Source organism: Octopus sinensis, linkage group LG8, assembly GCF_006345805.1.
Source record: "Octopus sinensis linkage group LG8, ASM634580v1, whole genome shotgun sequence".
In the NCBI taxonomy this organism is placed as follows: domain Eukaryota; kingdom Metazoa; phylum Mollusca; class Cephalopoda; order Octopoda; family Octopodidae; genus Octopus; species Octopus sinensis.
Genome location: NC_043004.1, coordinates 87,288,042 through 87,305,039, shown reverse-complemented (window position 1 = coordinate 87,305,039; position 16,998 = coordinate 87,288,042). Strand labels below are relative to the sequence as shown.

The 16,998-nt window shown below is 37.4% G+C and overlaps 1 protein-coding gene across 1 annotated transcript in view; it reads right to left on the bottom strand.

The window, feature by feature from the left end:
• Window positions 1-81: 81 nt before the first annotated feature.
• Window positions 82-16,998, bottom strand: part of LOC115215071 (putative hydroxypyruvate isomerase) — a 28,607-nt gene continuing 11,690 nt past the window's right edge. The window contains exons 2-8 of the mRNA XM_029784225.2: window positions 15,393-15,504; window positions 12,161-12,260; window positions 10,040-10,118; window positions 7,845-7,894; window positions 3,621-3,690; window positions 1,954-2,088; window positions 82-1,357 (exon numbers count right to left, since the gene is read on the bottom strand). Of these exons, the coding sequence (XP_029640085.1) occupies window positions 1,305-1,357; window positions 1,954-2,088; window positions 3,621-3,690; window positions 7,845-7,894; window positions 10,040-10,118; window positions 12,161-12,260; window positions 15,393-15,504 (599 nt within the window). The 3' untranslated portion in view covers window positions 82-1,304. The remainder of the gene's footprint in view (window positions 1,358-1,953; window positions 2,089-3,620; window positions 3,691-7,844; window positions 7,895-10,039; window positions 10,119-12,160; window positions 12,261-15,392; window positions 15,505-16,998) is intronic.

Genomic DNA, 16,998 nt, shown 5'->3' with positions numbered 1-16,998 from the left:
AAGCAAAACCTAATATTTTTAAACAATATTGACAATAGTAAAGTAAATCTTGCATAGAAACATTTAGCAATCATTTCATAATTTTTTTTAATGCTTATTTATGTGGGCATCCTTCCAAAAACTTATTTAATATAATATGTACACCATCTCCTGGAAGAGCACCTCAGATAAAAGATCTTTCTAATCCTTCTCTGATCTTTAGAAAAAGATGATCTACTCAATCATATGTACATCCATAAAAAAAATGATTCAATTCTAATTGCTTTATTTTAAACAACAAACATAATCCAAACAAATTAGCAATTAGATTTCTCTCTTGTAACACCATACTCTATAGTTACCATTTATAGATCTGGTTGAAACTTGGTTATTTCTCTTGTAATCAAACCATTTTCTTCATAATCTTTTTGACTTTAACTGTTGAGGACACATAAGCATTGTGTATATATAATGCATATGCTTGACAGTTTTATATACAAAATAGCGAAAATCTTGGTTCTTATATATAATATATATATATACTGTCCTTAAAATTGTGAAACAAAATCTTTGCAATTTGTCTACTGTCTCTTGCAGTCGAAAGAATGTTTTCTATGTGATGTATTGGGTTGCACACAATGTCATATTCTAAATTAAACTTGTACATTTTACTGTTAAATAAAAAAACTAATCCACATTTTCAATTTGTTTCAGTTTACTTTCATACATTTTATTTCTGACTGAATGGTACAATTTCATTTTTCTTCAATTTAAAATATATTCTTTTTGAGGCCTTTCACATGTGATAGAATTCATATTTTAGTGATATATTATTAAACTAGGATTTGTTTTTTAAGGTAACAAAACTGATATTCTCTAGAATTTTATTTATTTGATATGTGAGGTAACCTTAATTGATATTACTTCAGTAATTACAGAATATAACTTTGAGGCAAAATACTTCATGCATTTTGAGCCAATCATTTCTGCTTAGACTTTTAGTAGAAAAAAATGGATACACCGTCCCATTATAACCATAAAAAGGTACAGCATTAAAGAAATGTGTTCTACATAATCTTTGGTTGTGTAAATAAAATGTTTATCTCAGTAGCTCAAATATAAAAATATACTTTTGTAGTGTCTTGTAAAAAATATTCTTAATACAAAAGTTAATATTTAACTTTTCAGCTTATAGGTATAACAAAACCAATACAATTATCTTTGTTTTAAATTATTAAAATGCAGATAATATATATTATCAATAAAAAATGTACATATATTAATCAGGAGCCCTCTGGTTAATTAATATGAAAATATATGGTATCTTATAATTGCAGTCCCATTTGTTGAATCCAACTGAGTCCATCACGAGTGTTACCTAAAATTAGAACAAGAGCTTTAATAATTGATAAATAACCTATCTACTTTGTCCCTATTAAGCTGGCATTGGAACATAAATTAAGATCATTTAAAACAGGAGGTTAGCATCATAGAACCAGGGCCAGTTTCAAGCAGGTTGGTGTCATAAGGTTTAATAATGAAAAAACATTAAAACCTTCCAAATTCTTGATTATTTTCAACATTAATTTAAGCACAGGACAAGTATAATTCATTTGAGATTATTTATATATAACAGGTGTGCATATAATGAACGAAAGAGGATCTTGGAATCTAGGCAGTTACCTAGGAATAAATGTGATGCAAACATCTCTATTCTTTGCTTGTCATATAAAATAGAGATTGTTATATTAAAACTAATACAGTGCAATATACAGATATCTATACATACATATACACACACAAATTGTTACTCCCACTGACTTATGGAGAATCCTTCTTCAAAATTAGATTACAAACTCTAAAATCCAACGTAAAAGCTGGGCCACTGTTAAATTTCCAGGCTATGAATATAATGCAGCACTGGTGCTGACTCTTCAGTCACCATTCATTAGAGAATATCAATTAATGACTTACCAACAGGATTATACTCAAGACCAATGTAACCATCGTAATTTGAGGATTGCAACATCTTAAAAATATAATTGTAGTTGATTTCTCCATCAGTGTTTGGTTCACCACGGTTAGGAACTTGAGATATCTGTATGTGACCTGTAAAAGTATAAATTTGTAAATATCTTCAAAACAAATTTTGAAGTGTCTTGAAGTTTTTAAGTACTAATAAACAATTTTAAGCCCCATTTTATGTTCTATATCAGATAACAATCAACAAGATGGATCTTTCCATTGTCTTTCTCCTCTGCTCCTTCAAAGCTATTATGTCAGTTCATCTTTTTGCTATTAGTTTAAGTATATATTTTATCCTAAAGAACAGATTTGGCATGCAAAAAATTAAGTTTTTAGAAAAGTTTTTTTTTTAGAATTAAGTATCTTTAATATTAATAATCATGTTATTTGATTAATAAACGCATTTTCAAAAAACAACATTCAAGCGTTGCCAGTGCCGCTGGATTGGCTCCTGTGCAGGTAGCACAAAAAAACACCTTTTGAGCATGGTTGTTGCCAGAACCGCCTGACTGGTCCTCGTACCAGTGGCACGTAAAAAGCACTCACTACACCCTTGGAGTGGTTGGCATTAGGAAGGGCATCCAGCTGTAGAAACTTTGCCAGATCAGATTGAGCTTGGTGAAGTTTCTGGCTCACAAGTCCTCAGTCTAATCGTCCAACCCATGCCAGCATGGAAAGCGGACATTAAATGATGATGATGAACTTCTTCCCATCCTTGTAACCTGTTCACTAACTGCCATTGTATTGCAGTCAACTGATAGTGAATAATTATATTAACAGTGAATGTTTTATAAGTTGGTAAATATGTTTCAGACCAAATCTCTTGTCCCCAAAATGGCCACTTCCTAAAAGCTTTGCCAAAATTTATATTATAAAGCTGAATTTACTTCAGAACAACCTATTTCCTTTTCAGTTTTGAACAGAGCCAACAGTCCACTGTGTGTGTGTGACGACAGTCAAGGCTGATCTGGAACCCAACCTAGGCCCCCATGTCTACGGCCTTCGCCGCTGGAATAAGGAGTGGTTGGAGATCACGCGGTCGTTAGCATCAAAACACCAGGCCTGGTCGGCGTTTGTGAGAGATGCAGCATTGAGGATGAATGAAGCCAGCTCAACCCACCCCGGGTGAATGCTGTAAGAAGAAGAGAAGTGTGTGTGCATATGTATACATGCAATAGGCTTCTTTTAGTTTCCATCTATATCCATTCACAAGGCTATAGTGGGTTCTGGACTATAATAGAAGACACTTGCCCAAGGTTCCATACAGTGGGACTGAACCTGCAACCATGTGGTTGGTAAGTCATGCCTGCCCCTATAAACTATTCAAGTGAAACATTTATCAACTGTGAATAATGACTCAACCGTGGACTCCACTGCTCCAACTCTTGCTGAGTCGTCATTATCATCAATTAATGTTTTCCATGCTGGCATGGGCTGGGCAGTTTGACAGGAATTGGCAATCTTGGGAACTATACCAGGTTCCACTGTCTGCTTTAGCATAGTTTCTATGGCTGGATGCCCTACCTGACACCAACCACTTTAGAGTGTACTGGGTGCTTTTTAAAAAATCAATAAAATTCTTTATAAAAACATGAACAAAAAAATTGTGTAATTACCTATGTAAGGCAGGAAGTCTTTGAAGTTGGCTGTAAGATTTCCATCCATAATCTGGACATGGAAGAAATCCTTCAAAAATAAAGCAAAAGGTGTTATTTTTGTTTTAGCCATCTATTTAACTGAAAATGACAAATCTCTCAAACAATTAAAAAGAAAAAAAACAGCAACATTTCAATATGAAATTTTGTTCATGTCTACTTGGCAAGCATGAATTACTGGATTGCGTAAGAAAGGGGATAAAACAGATATGCTAAACTGATTTCTTCTACCACCCATTTTCTCTGCCTGCTATTCCTAGAAAAGTTTTGTGGGTAGAATTCTCAGATACCTCCTCCACAGTCCTATCAGAAGCAACCATCATTACACATTCCTGCTGGATTCCCAAGTATAACCAACTGAGATTATCGATATTATCCAATAATGTAACATGGTATAACAAACGGAAAATTTTAGCCATTTCTCTGCAGACTGAAAAAAATGATGAATAACCTTAATCGATTTTTGAACCTTATTGGGTTCTCATCAGAGGCGTCCCATTTTTGGTTTCTCTCTAGGTCTCCTGCTGGCTTGGCTTGAAGAAGTTTTATCTTGAGATCCTTTCCTGTGACATTCTAACCACGTCCACAGTACCAAAGCTGTGACCTCTCAATGCGAAGCAGTACTCGACCTGGAGAGACTCTCTGAGCTAATTGGTGAAACCAAAGTAAGTCTTGTAGATCACTTACTGAACCACTAAATTATGGGGATGTAAACAAACCAACACCATCTATCAAGTGATGGTGTTGGCGGAGACAAACACACATCCATCTATCTATATGTATAATGTACATGATGGGCTTCCACACGGTTTCTTTAACCAAATTCATTGACAAGGCATTAAGCAACCTGGGGTTATAGTAGATAACACTTATCCCAAGATGTTATGCAGTGGGATTGAACCTGAAGCTTTATATGGTTGTAAAGCAAGCTTCTTAACCACACAGCCATGCCTATGGAAAAGGGGATTGATCAGGTTCAGTAAAAAAAAATTTTTTAATAAAATAAAAAAAAAAAGCATTAGTCATAAAGATGAACTTCTTCTGCATTGAGTTTAGATTGTGAATAAGTCATTCCCAATTTTGACTAAGGTAGTCCACACTTGATGTATTTTGATATTGAAACAAGGGAGAGAGAAAGAAAGAAAGGAAAAAAAAAAGGCTATGGGAGTGTTTCAGAGTTGAAATACTTCTTTACTAAAAAAGACGACTTATTCTAATGGACCAAAAGTAACTCAGTCAAGAGAGTTGGAAACAGGAAGGATACACAATAGATAATATAGTCCTAGATATAACCCACCCACTCTACAAAAAAGACAGGATGGTCATAGCTGGAATGTCTTTGAATCTTTCTATGCTATATCAAGGCAGACATAATCAAACAACAGTAGAAACTGTGAATTCTGCAATGCGTGTGTGCGTACAGAGTGAGAAGAAATCCTCTGAAGTTCGTAAGTTCAAGGTTTTACGAGAAGTGATTTTACACACACACACACATACACACAAAAAAGTAGATCTCTATTTGGAGAAGGTAAAGTCACTGAGATAAAATGAGTAACTATGAGGGAAAGTGAGGAAGAGCTGATGGATTTTGCTCCGATTTACTAACAGGAAAATTCATTACATTTCTCTCTCTTTACTCTTTTCTCTTTTACTTGTTTCAGTCATTTGACTGCGGCCATGCTGGAGCACCGCCTTTAGTCGAGCAAATCGACCCTGGGACTTATTCTTTGTAAGCCCAGTACTTATTCTATCAGTCACTTTTGCCGAACCGCTAAGTGACGGGGACGTAAACACACCAGCATCGGTTGTCAAGCAGTGCTAGGGAGGACAAACACACATACATATATATATATATATACATATATACGACAGGCTTCTTTCAGTTTCCGTCTACCAAATCCACTCACAAGGCATTGGTCGGCCTGGGGCTATAGCAGAAGACACTTGCCCAAGATGCCACGCAGTGGGACTGAACCCGGAACCATGTGGTTGGTTAGCAAGCTACTTACCACACAGCCACTCCTGCGCCTAAAAACTTAATGTTGACTTCTGAATGTTCTTTCATTTTATATGGTTAAAAAAGTCAAGAGGTTCTACCCACCACCTCCTCCATTTCTTTACTCCTCAGTAACTTCTTTCAGCAAGTTAAATTGAGAATTTTTCTGTCTGATGAATTGACATTTCTTGACATTTTGCTGAGGAATCAATAAAAACCGTTAGCTGTAAAATCCATGATATACAGAGGAATAGTTGAGACAAACCTATTACCGTTGGAGTAAAACTTTCATGCTATCTTGACTTTGTTTTATATTGATAGACTTAAAATCCAAGATGTCTCCTCTGGAAGCACATCTGCTTATTTCAGTGTACCAAATCCATATGTAGATGTTATACTTGGGGTATGTATAAGAGTTGATTGAAAATGCTGGAAAATATTTTCTGCTGACTAATAATATCAAAACTGGAGAGTGGAAACTTTTTTGTTGTTTATTCACCATTACACATGTTTCACTTGCTAATAGGAGTTACAAACCTGTACATGTAGAAAACATTTAAGATATCTCCTATTAGCAAATGAAACATGTGTAATGGTGAATAACGAATACCAAAAATTTTCCAATCTCCTATTTTGACTTTATTTTATGAGGGAACCTGTGGAAGGGGTAGACTCAGGAAGATATGGGATGAGGTGGTGACATGTGATCTTAGGTCGTTGAGCCTTACGGAGGTAATGACAAATGACCGAGACTTCTGGCAATTTACTGTGCTTCAGAATACATGTCGAGTTAAGTGAAATCGTAGTCATTGCCAGTGCCTGTAAAAGGCGCAGGAATGGCTGTGTAGTAAGTAGCTTGCTTACCAACCACATGGTTCCGGGTTCAGTCCCACTGCGTGGCACCTTGGACAAGTGTCTTCTACTATAGCCTCGGGCTGACCAAAGCCTTGTGAGTGGATTTGGTAGATGGAAACTGAAAGAAGCCCGTCGTATATATGTATGTGTGTCTGTGTTTGTCTCCCCAACATCGTTTGACAACTGATGCTGGTGTGTTTATGTCCCCGTAACTTAGCAGTTCAGCAAAAGAGACTGATAGAATAAGTACTAGGCTTACAAAGAATAAGTCCTGGGGTCAATTTGCTCGACTAAAGGTGGTGCTCCAGCATGGCCACAGTCAAATGACAAACAAGTAAATGAGTATGGGTTGGATGGTTCAAGTTATTTCAGTTTGGTGCTTAATTTATTGATGTCTCTTTGTTGAATTGCTAAGTTAAAGGGTATAAAGAGGCACAACATCAACACACACACACACAGATATAAGGTATGGTTATGTGATTAAGAAGCTCACTTAGCAGCCATGTGATTTTGGTTTTGGGTTCAGTGCCATGGGTAAGTACCTTCTACTATAAATCGAGGCTAACCAATGCCTTGTGAGTGAATTTGGTAGGTAGAAACTGTGAGGAAACTTGTGTGTGTTTGTGTATGTCCCACAGCATCACTTGACAAGCTGTGTTGGTTCCTGTAATTTAGCAAAAGTGACCAGAGTTAAAATATAAGTACTGGGGTCAATTTGTTCAGCTATACCCTTCAAAGTGGTGCCCCAGCATGGCCACAATCAAATGTCTGAAATCAGTATAAAAGACAAAAAAAAAAACTAGTCAAAAGGGGAGTATCTTCCCCAAGTATTATTTTATGGGTTTGTCAGTGAAAAAGGACAGTGCCTATGACCCATTTTGCAGAGCCTTCAAGACTGGTGAATGAACAAGAATGATCTATCAACTCTCAGAATGGAGATATGATCCGAATGCTTGCAAGAGTTGAGTTCGCTACTCCAGTAAAGGCATCCACCTATGACCACCTGTCAGGATTAACAAACTGACAATTGTTGTAAGGCTTAAAGGTCGGGCACTCCTAATCCACTTATCTCTCTCTACTTCTTGGAAACTTGTCATCACGATTCCATTCCTTCTTCCCCCAAACATCAACACCCTGGAATCTTCTTCCTGCTAATGGCTTTCCTACGGGTGGTGATAGGTATTAGTTTAAACAAAGCATTAATGCCATCAAGCTAAGATCACTGGTTTCAGAAGGCCTGCAAAAATCATGGACACTAGCTTTTGCTCCAGACTCAGTATATAAAATAGTAAATAAATAAAAAAAATAATAATAATAAAAAACTAGTAACTTACAAACTGCAACTTCAAATTTGGATGGTTCAGTTCCTGGACGTATTTCAAAGCTAAAATAAAAAAACATTGGTATAAGAAATACACTTCAAAATGAACAACTCTTATTTTATTTATGAAGGTACATGCATGGGTTTTCTGGTTCAGTTCCATCGTGCAGCACCTTGAACAAGTGTCTTCTACTTTAGCCTCAGGCTGACCAAAGCTTTTGAGAGAAATTGGTAGGTGGCTACTGAAACGAGCTTATTGTGTGTTTCTTTGATGTGGTTGAACAACCAATCCCAACCAGTCAGGATTCACAGTATGTGTTGCACTATACATTCTTTCAATTGCTGAATACAAAACGTGACTCGCAAGGCCTCCATTCAGGTGATTTTCCAGAGTCACCATCTCACCCTTTTACATCAATCTGTCACAAGGTTATCCATTTACAGTTGAGTGGATTAGAGCAACATGAATTGAAGTATTTTGCTCAAGAACATAACACACAGCCAACCCTTGAGTCAAAACCATTATCTTATGATTGTGAGCACAACACCCTAATTAGTAGGCCATGCACCTTAACATATTGGAGGATTGTTGACTCTCTTGAGTTCCTGTCCTTTGACGAGTTTTGTTTTCTATCCTGTAGTATGTCCAATAAATTACCCTCCTTGCCAAGCAAGTTTGGTAGGGTTAGTGGTTTAATTGCCAAGGTGCCAAGGGCCTGACCATGCGACAGCTTGTACTGGGTTACACATCACCAGTAGTCCTTGAGAGGGACCTGTCTCGACATCATATGATGGTTGTAAACAAGCATGGTTTGTTTACAATCTTCTGTGAAAAACATGCCTAGCTATGGAGACATATTACCTTCATGGGAAACAAGTGAGAGTTGGCAACAAGAAGGGCCTCCAGCTATAGAACTATACCTTAATGAATTCCATATGAATCGAGCAGGCATGTAAGGGTGGACATTACAATGATGATGACGGTAAAGAAAGTAATACAATTCCTTTTAAAAAAATGGTAACAATAAATTAAGAGTTAATATTCATCATCATCTTAGCTGTTGTTTTGATCAAACCAAGATGTCTCAATCCACAAATACTGCTTCTACATCTAATACAGTCTTCAAGCTGATGTCTTTGTTTGAGGTTATTGATGAAGTTGGTGGCTCAACTCCTGCATCATCCAGCTACATATTGACTGCCACATCATATTGACTGCGAACATCCAAAACATTATGTGGCATTCCATCCACAGAAATGTTATTTTTGGAGTTAACAGCTGTCACTGTTCCTCTGAGATGTGGAGCGTGCCTTCGAGGGCTTGACCCAGACTTCCTCTCCCACTTCCATGAAGACTGTCTTTCTCTCTTCCGTAGGGCATTCTGATGGTTTACTCAGATGCATCATCATCATCGTTTAACATCCGTTCTCCATGCTAGCATGGGTTGGATGGTTTGACCAGGGATCTGGGAAGCCAGAAGGCTGCACCAGGCACCAGTCTGATTTGGCATGATTTCTATGGTTGGATGCCCTTCCTAACGCCAACCACTCCATGAGTGCAGTGGGTGCTTTTTACGTGCCACTGGCACAGGTGCCAGACGAGGCTGGCAACGGCCACAATCAGATGGTGCTTTTATGTGCCACCGGCACAGGGATCACAACTGCAGTTTCCATTGATTTTTGATGTTGGTGTACTTGACTCAATGGATCTCCACCATTCATATCTTAACATCACTCTGTGTGGCAAGGACTCTTCAGTCTGTCCCAATTGGCACTTCCTCTCACACCCTTCCTGTTCTGGTCAAACCCCTTGACCGTTGACATAAACAGCCCTTTCCTTCCGGCTCAGCTCATCCCCACAGCTGTCACTCACAAGTATGCATTTTCTAATTGTTTTATGAGTCCATAGTCCATATAGTCACAAGTTGACACAGACATTCTCACCGTCCTCCTCTCAATGGCAAGTAGAATATCAAGGATGTGATAGCTACAGGGTAACAGAGCTGCATCACGATTTGGCTGGTATTTATTTTCAGCTGAGCAGTCAGGAGCAATGTGAAATGAAATGTGTTACTCAAAGACACAATGTGCTGCTCAGTCAAGAGATTAAACTCACAACCTTATGATTCCAAGCCTAACATCTAGCCACTAGGCCATGCAATATGATATGCAATTGATCAAATAAAAGATTGAAAGAAAAGACTTTACCTTTATGGAGATTATCAAGGAAATATTTAGGAACACTTAAGCGAGAATTTATTGGTTCAATCAATCCCATAATATTTTCCTGTGAAAACAAAAATAATAATAACAATCAGATCAATTATTTCTTTATCATAAACAAAAAGACTAATGTAAGATATTTAAAACACAAATCAAATGAGTGTTAGCTTAGTCAATGCTGTGAGCATTAAAGAAAAATTAGTTAAAAATAATTATGTGATGACAAAAAGTTAAAACAAGTCAATGAGTAATATTTTAAAAATTATTCTGGCAAGTAGAAGAGACAATTCAAGACAGGTTTCTGCATTATCAGACCTCTTCAGGTCCAGATCAACTTCCAATTGTTCTTTCAGTTCACGACTCGCATTCAGTTGTGACTGCTTTTGATCTTCCATGAGCAAATGATGCACAAATATGGCTGCAACACTTTTCATTCGCAATTCCTTGCTCAAAATTCGTTGGTAGGAGCTCCAGGACACACCAATTATATCAACAAGTTCATCAACTGTTCAGTGACGGTCCTCCAAGACCAGTTCATGAATTTTCATGATGTTATTATTTGCTTGGAAGATTGACAGTCGCCCTGAATGAGGTTGGTCTCCAAGCGACAATTTCCTAAAGCATGAAAACCACTTGTAAAATTGGGTTTTGCTCATGGCAGCATCCTTGTAAGCTGTTTGAAGCATGACAACTGTTTTGGCTGTTGTTTTCCCCAGCAAAAAAAAACAGAATTCCAAGGAAACACACTGTTCCTTTGTTTCAAAAACTGACAAACAGGGAAGATGCACTACATGGCAGTACGACTCCACTCAACGACACTGGTTGGCAGACTGATGCCTGAGGATAGCATAAAGTGACTTCTAGCAGTGGAAGCCCAAACTACAATAGGCTTGTCCCACAGAGAACGTTTCCAGTTACTTTTGGGTACCCCCTTGTATATATTACCAGTATCATTTTTTATGTCCACTGTTATGGGTTAGACATTTTGACAGGTCAGATTATCATACCATGCTTTAGTCTCAGTTTCAACATGGTTTTTATGGCTGGTTGCTCTTCGTAACACCAACAACTCTACAGAGTGTACTGGGTGCATTTTATGTGACACCAACACTAACAAGTTTATCATAAGACTGAAGGGCTTCTCAACTACATATATATGCGTGAATGCACATAAATGTGTTCTTATCTTACCATTTAAGCAAAATAAGGATGTCATATTATGTACTATTCTTATGCTTTTCAGTTACTCTTTCACTCTTTTACTTGTTTCAGTCATTTGACTGTGGCCATGCTAGAGCACTTCCTTTAGTCAATCAAATCAACCCCAGAGCTTATTCTTTGTAAGCCTAGTACTTATTCTATCGGTCTCTTTTGCTGAACCACTAAGTTACGGGGATGTAAACACACCAGCATCGGTTGTCAAGCGATGTTGGGAGGACAACCACAGACACACAAACATATATACACTCATACATATATATATATACAACAGGCTTCTTCCAGTTTCCATCTACCAAATCCACTCACAAGGCTTTGGTTGGCCCGAGGCCATAGTAGAAGACACTTGCCCAAGGGGCCACGCAGTGGGACTGAACCCGGGACCATGTGGTTGGTAAGCAAGCTACTTACCACACAGCCACTCCTGCACCTATGTGAAAACCACTAGAATAGAAATCCATTACTTGAAAGGCAGGTGACGAATGATGATAGAAAGTGAATAGGTCATGAAATACTGCCTCAGTAAGTTTTCTTCCAACTCATACCAGCATGAAAATGTGGACATAAAAATGACAATGGTGATGAAAATTGAAACCCTTAACCCTTTCGATACCAACCCAGCTGAAACCGTCTGTGGATCTGTTATACAAATGTCTTGTTTTCATAAGTTTTGAATTAAAATCTTCCACCAAACCTTAGTCACAATTTATGTTCCTAACACTAGCTTAATGATAACTAAGTTATTTTACTAAATTCTTTGTTATATCTGAATTAATTGAAAGAAACACAGAGCATCTCAACAGAAATATGGTAACAAAAGGGTTAAAGAAAGACTACAACAATAAAACAAATATCTTTAGAAGTGAGGAAAACAAACTGTATATTTACCTTCATCAATCGGTCTGCAGCATATTGTAGGTTATCCGTGAAAGTTTCTTCCACGGCACTATCAGAATATTTAGGTAGTTTAGCAGCCATAATATGAACTCTGTGTTAGATATAAATTATGAATTACGTTAGTACAATTTATTACTCTTAAATACCAATCATCATTTAACAGTCAGTTATTTTCTGTACTAAGTATATCACAAATGCTGTCTTGCATTCTTGAGAAAGCAACTTGGTACCGTTGTTGCTGTTTAGACTCAGGTCAGCTCCAATCAGGCTATTTTTTGTATACTTAGAACTAAATTATCTAAAATATCCTTTTTGAAATACAGTAGAATATATTTTGAGGGAGATCTAGTTACAGATCACGCAGAAGTTCTCACATTGGGGGGAAAAGCAGGTGCACACAAACACACACATGACAGGCTTCTTCCAATTTCCATCTATTTCTATTAAGTCGATTCACAAGGGTTTGATCAGTTCAGGGCCATAAAAAGACAGCTTGCCCAAGGTGCCGCACAGTGGGACTGAACTAAAGACTTCATGTTTGAGAAGTAAGCTTATTAACCACACAGCCACACTTGCATATACATACATTTCATTAATTACACAAAACAGTATTTGTTTCTTCCATTAAACAGATGACTCAATAGAATGGACACAAATTTAGGCCCTAAACATGAAGTATTTGATCAAGAGCAAACTGTTAATTGCTAGTTTTAATCAAGTGTTATTTTGCAGTGTGTATTGAGGGCATACTACTTAAAATAGTATTTACTTAGAATTATTATTATTATTATTATTACTATTGGGTTAGAAATCAATATTTCAAATGTTAGACATCATGATACAGAAATTATTATTATTATTAGTATTATTGGTAAATGTCATGTAACTGGATTCTATTCAGTGTACAACAAAATAAGGAGCTAAACCCTTGAGCTAATGTGGCGAAAGCTTTTACATTAAAACTAATCTATCAAATGTTAAGCATAATGATATTTTGAAACAGATAATGCAAATATATTGAAAATAACGTTAACTTTTAGCTTTAAGGGAAGATATGATGATGTTAATGACAGTGTCAATATATAATATGAACTAGGGTTGGGTTACAACAATAGTTCACAACTTGGGGGGGGTCTATATAAGATTTTGTTATTAAAGTTTATGTGCAATTAATTGATTATTCTGCTACAATACAATAGGTGCAGATGTGGCTGTGGTGTACCTTGAGCAAGTGTCTTCTACTACAGCCTCAGGCCAACCAAAACCTTATGAGTGGATTTTGGTTGACAGAACCTGAAAGAAGCAAGGCAGCGAGCTGGCAGAATCGTTAGCAAGCCAGGCGAAATGCTTAGCAGTATTTTGTCTGCCGTTACATTCTGAGTTCAAATTCTGCCAAGGTCGACTTTGCCTTTCATCCTTTCGGGGTTGATAAATTAAGTACCAGTTATGCACTGGGATCGATGTAATCGACTTAATCCCTTTGTCTGTCCTTGTTTGTCCCCTCTGTGTTTAGCCCCTTGTGGGCAATAAAGAAATAAGAAACTGAAAGAAGCCCATCATGTATATATATGTGTCTGTGTTTACGTCTCTGTAACTTAACGGTTCAGCAAAAGGAGATCGATAGAATAAGTACCAGACTTATAAATACTGGGGTGGATTTGCTTGACTAAAATTCTTCAGTGTGGTGCCCCATGAAGGCCGTAGTCTAATGATTGAAACAAGAAAAAGATAAAAGAATTCTTTACACTGTTTAAGTATAAAAGTATAATAGGACTTTTCTAAACATCGAATGGCTATGAAGGGTCCACCCAAGTAAAACAAGAATGAAAGCATGGCCACAGTCAAATGACAATCAAGTAAAAGAGAAAAGAGAGTAAAGAGTATATGCAATCTTGACAACTCTGGCCAAATTTGCATTTTCTTCAAGAATATAGACCTGAAGAACCTCCTCTAAATGGTCATACCAATCTTGTTGCCTTCACTAATGAAAAGAAGCAAAGAAACAAGAAACCATTATTACACTTCATCTGTTGTTTTAAAAATGATCTGTATGCAACCAAACTCATTCATTAATGCATCACCATGAATATAAACTTTGTAATGTTCTGGTTCTTTGAACTCTTTTGAGGGACTAGAATAAGGGAAAGAAGTAGGGGGAGAAGTAGAAAGAGGGAAATGGAGAGAGGAAAGAAGGGGGGGGGAGAATATAGTATGCCATCATTAAAAGGTAATAAGATAAACTAGGGGCTGTAAATAAAATTAAAAATTGTGTGTAATAAAGATAATTTGAGATGAGTTTGAGGCAGACAACAGGCATAATGAAAGATGACAAGGAGGAAACAAGCACACACACACATATACACATGTATACACAGTTATATATACACACACACACATACAATTTAAACAATGACAATCATCAGCATCATTTAATGTCCATTTTCCATGCAGCATGGGTTGTACAGTTTGACGGGATCTGGTGAAGGGCAAGGCTGTGTTAACTTTTGCATGGTTTCTACAGTTGGATACCCTTCCTAATGCCAACCACTTTATAGAGTGAACTGGGACCTTTTTCTGTGCCACTGGCACTAGTGAGGTTATTATGTAGACTTTCAAGACAGGAAAGAACAGAGAAAAAGGAAAAGTTACCACAACTAAGAAGGGGAGTATTTGAGAAGGGAAAAAAATGGAGGTGGGTGGTTTTATACCAGGTATTGAAAGGCTATTGTATATACATAAAAACTTGTTTTAGTTATTAGACTGTGGCCATGCTGGGGCACTGCTTTGAAGAGTTTTTAGTCAAATGAATCAACCCCAGTACTTTTAAGCCTGGCACTTGTTCTATTGGTCTGTTTTGCTGAACCACTAAGTTGCAGGGACATAAACAAACCAACACTGGCTGTCAAGTTGTGATGGTGATTGTGGTGGGAGGGACAAACACAGACACAAATACATATGTGATGGGCTTCTTTCAGTTTCCATCTACCAAATCCACTCATAAGGTTTTGGTTGGCTTGAGGCTACAGTAGAAAACATACAGTGGGATTGAACTCTTAACCATATGGTTGGGAAGCAAACTTCTTACCACACTGCCACACCAAGGTGAAAACTAAACCACTGACAATTTCTAATTCAAAAAAAGATATTGGTTTCATTAAAAGAAAAAGGAAAAAACAATTTGCATTCACCACTAAAAAGATAAAAACTGTAATGTAATCTATACCGTTTGCAGTCAAGTGCCTTGGCATATTCAATGGTAAGTTCCAGCTTATCACGGAATGTCTTTCGTTCATTTGTCAATGCTGCTATACCAAGTTGTCCACTGGCCAAATCACCTGTTCAAGAACATCCGATACTAAGATATTCATTCTAATGAAAATAATAGGTTAAATTAACACGTTAACTGATGGTTCATCACAAACCTCACACGATCGCCACATGTACCATGGGTGATGCATTCTCATAATTTTAGAAAATATTTTATTTTGTATCTTTGACATGGTTTCGTGGACATTAAAATACAATGAGTGCTAAATATTAAATTTCAATTATGAAATATTGTAAAAATGCAAAAAAAAACAAACAATCAAACAAAAAAAAAACACTTCCTCATAATTAAGCAGCATGCAGTCATCATCATCATCATCATTTAATATCCGCTTTCCATGCTAGCATGGGTTGGGCGATTTGACTGAGGAATGGCGAACCAGATGGCTGCACCAGGCTCCAATCCTGATCTGGTGGAGTTTCTACAGCTGGATGCCCTTCCTAACGCCAACCACTCCGAGAGTGTAGTGGGTGCTTTTACGTGCCATCGGCATGAGGGCCAGTCAGGCAGTACTGGCAATGGCCATGCTCAAATGGTGGTTTTTATGTGCCACCTGCACAAGAGCCAGTCCAGCGGCACTGGCAACGACCCCGCTCGAATGTTTTTTCACGTGCCAGTAAGGCGACGCTGGTAATGATCATGCTTTTACGTGCCACTGGCATGGAAGTCAGTCAGCTGCTCTGGCAACGATCACACTCGGATGGTGCTCTTAGCGCTCCACTAGCACGGGTGCCAGTCATTGAATTTGCAACCAAAAATACATGATGTTATTAATAAGTTCTAGTAACAAGCCGTGGCAGTTAAAGTGTTAATATAAACAAACAGCAGTGTTTTTTGCACTGGAGAAAAAGGTTAAGAAAGGGATGGATACAAATTGCAAGATTGAGTAAATGGTTAAAGATTGTTGGAAACATGGTCAGTAGTGAGTTCCAAGGAAATATTAGCCCAGTGGGACTATTGGACATATTTTATAGTGTTGTCACCACCATCTTTGTTTTAATATCCGCTTTTCCATGTCTGAATGGGTTGAACGGAATTTATTGTGGCAGATTTTCTATAGTTGGTAACCATTCCTCCTTGCTAACCTTCACCTGTTTCCAAGCAAGGTAATATTTCCCCATGGCCAGACTTCCTTTTTAGCAGATTATTGGAAATGAATGACACAGCTTGTATGGCAGAGACAATCATTTACAGCTACTATGCAATGCAAGACAATTAGGTACAAACTCTCTCTCTCTCACACACAACACACAAATATGGTCAAAATCTGTACAAAAATCAGGGACAGGTGAGGGAAAAACAAACAAGGTGTATTAGTCTGACACTAAGGAAAAATGGAAGAGTCTTTGATGTTCCAAGCCTGTGCTCTTCTACAAAAAGAAGTTAGGAGAGAAAACAGATGAAGGGAGGGAAAAAATGTTGTACATGTTGAATTATATATATACGTTTCATCATTGTCTGTCCTTAGTAGGTCAACATTGACTGTTCTTGTTCAGTAATC